Source organism: Gekko japonicus, unplaced genomic scaffold, assembly GCF_001447785.1.
Source record: "Gekko japonicus isolate JY-2015 unplaced genomic scaffold, Gekko_japonicus_V1.1 scaffold36480, whole genome shotgun sequence".
NCBI lineage: Eukaryota > Metazoa > Chordata > Lepidosauria > Squamata > Gekkonidae > Gekko > Gekko japonicus.
The window spans coordinates 1-1,028 of record NW_015221669.1 but is presented as its reverse complement, the minus strand read 5'-3'; the positions used below and the strand labels follow the sequence as shown (position 1 = coordinate 1,028).

General features: G+C 51.9%; 1 protein-coding gene across 1 annotated transcript; it reads right to left on the bottom strand.

Annotated features, from left to right (window-relative positions):
- Nucleotides 1-6: 6 nt before the first annotated feature.
- On the bottom strand, nucleotides 7-818 carry LOC107125295 (leukotriene B4 receptor 2-like; the record flags this gene model as incomplete). The annotated part of the gene is made up of 1 exon (XM_015428739.1): nucleotides 7-818. A coding segment is annotated over exon 1 (793 nt), but the record flags the coding sequence as incomplete, so codon positions are not given.
- Between the last annotated feature and the right edge of the window lie 210 nt (nucleotides 819-1,028).

Below are 1,028 nucleotides of genomic sequence, written 5' to 3'. Positions count from 1 at the left end.
CGAGACGTTCGGCGGCCCTTCCTGACGCCATGTTCGACGCCACCTGGATCATGTTGACAATGTGATAGGGCACCCAAAGGCCAACGAAACAGACCACTATGGCCACGATGAGCTTCTCGGTCCGAGCCCCTTGTCTTCTCCTCACTCCTCTGAGGCGTATTAAGATGGCGGAATAACACCCTACGATGATGGTGAAGGGGATCACAAAGGCCACCACCGTTTCTAAGGTGAAATGGAAGATGGCCAGGCCTGGCCTGGCATGGCAGGGTTCACAGATCTGATGCCCCAGAAAGGGATCCTTCAACACTTGGCGGAAAAGGAAAGCCGGGATGGATAACAAAATGGCTGCCAGCCAGATGCCTGACAGGATCTTGATGACCAAGTTCTTTTTGCGAATGGCTTGAGAGAAGTAGGGCTGGTTAACGGCGAGGCACCGGTCCACGCTCATGAGGGTGATGATGAAGATGCTAGCGAACATGTTGACGCAGCAAAGGTAGTATACGCCTTTGCAAATGGCCACACCGAATAACCAGTTCTTGAAGATTAGGAAGACGATGAAGAAGGGCGTGAGGAGCAACACCACCCCGTCAGCCATTGCCAAATTAAGCACCAGTATGCAGGTGACCGAGCGGTGGCTTGGCTTCATCTTCCAAAGAATGCTCCAGATGACAAAGAAGTTCCCGGGGAGCCCTATCAGGGCAGCCAAGAGTAGGAAGACGATCCCCGCCACGCTGGATGTCGGAGAACTCAGAAGGGTGCTGTTTCCAGAGGTTTGGTTGCAGGGGTTCATGATGGCCATGGATGGAAGGGACAAGGACGCCCTGACAGGAAAGAGAAAGGCAAGGAGATTTAGACACAAGATGGCGGAATCTGCTTTCCATCTCCCAGTTCTATGAATGGAATACATTAGAATAATTTTGGCTCTCATGAAGGCATTGTGCTCGCGTTTGTTCTGCGTTAGCCTTCTTACATTTTCTGTATCACCGTTTATCTAAGGCATTCAGGTAGGGTTGCCAGCCTCCAGGTGG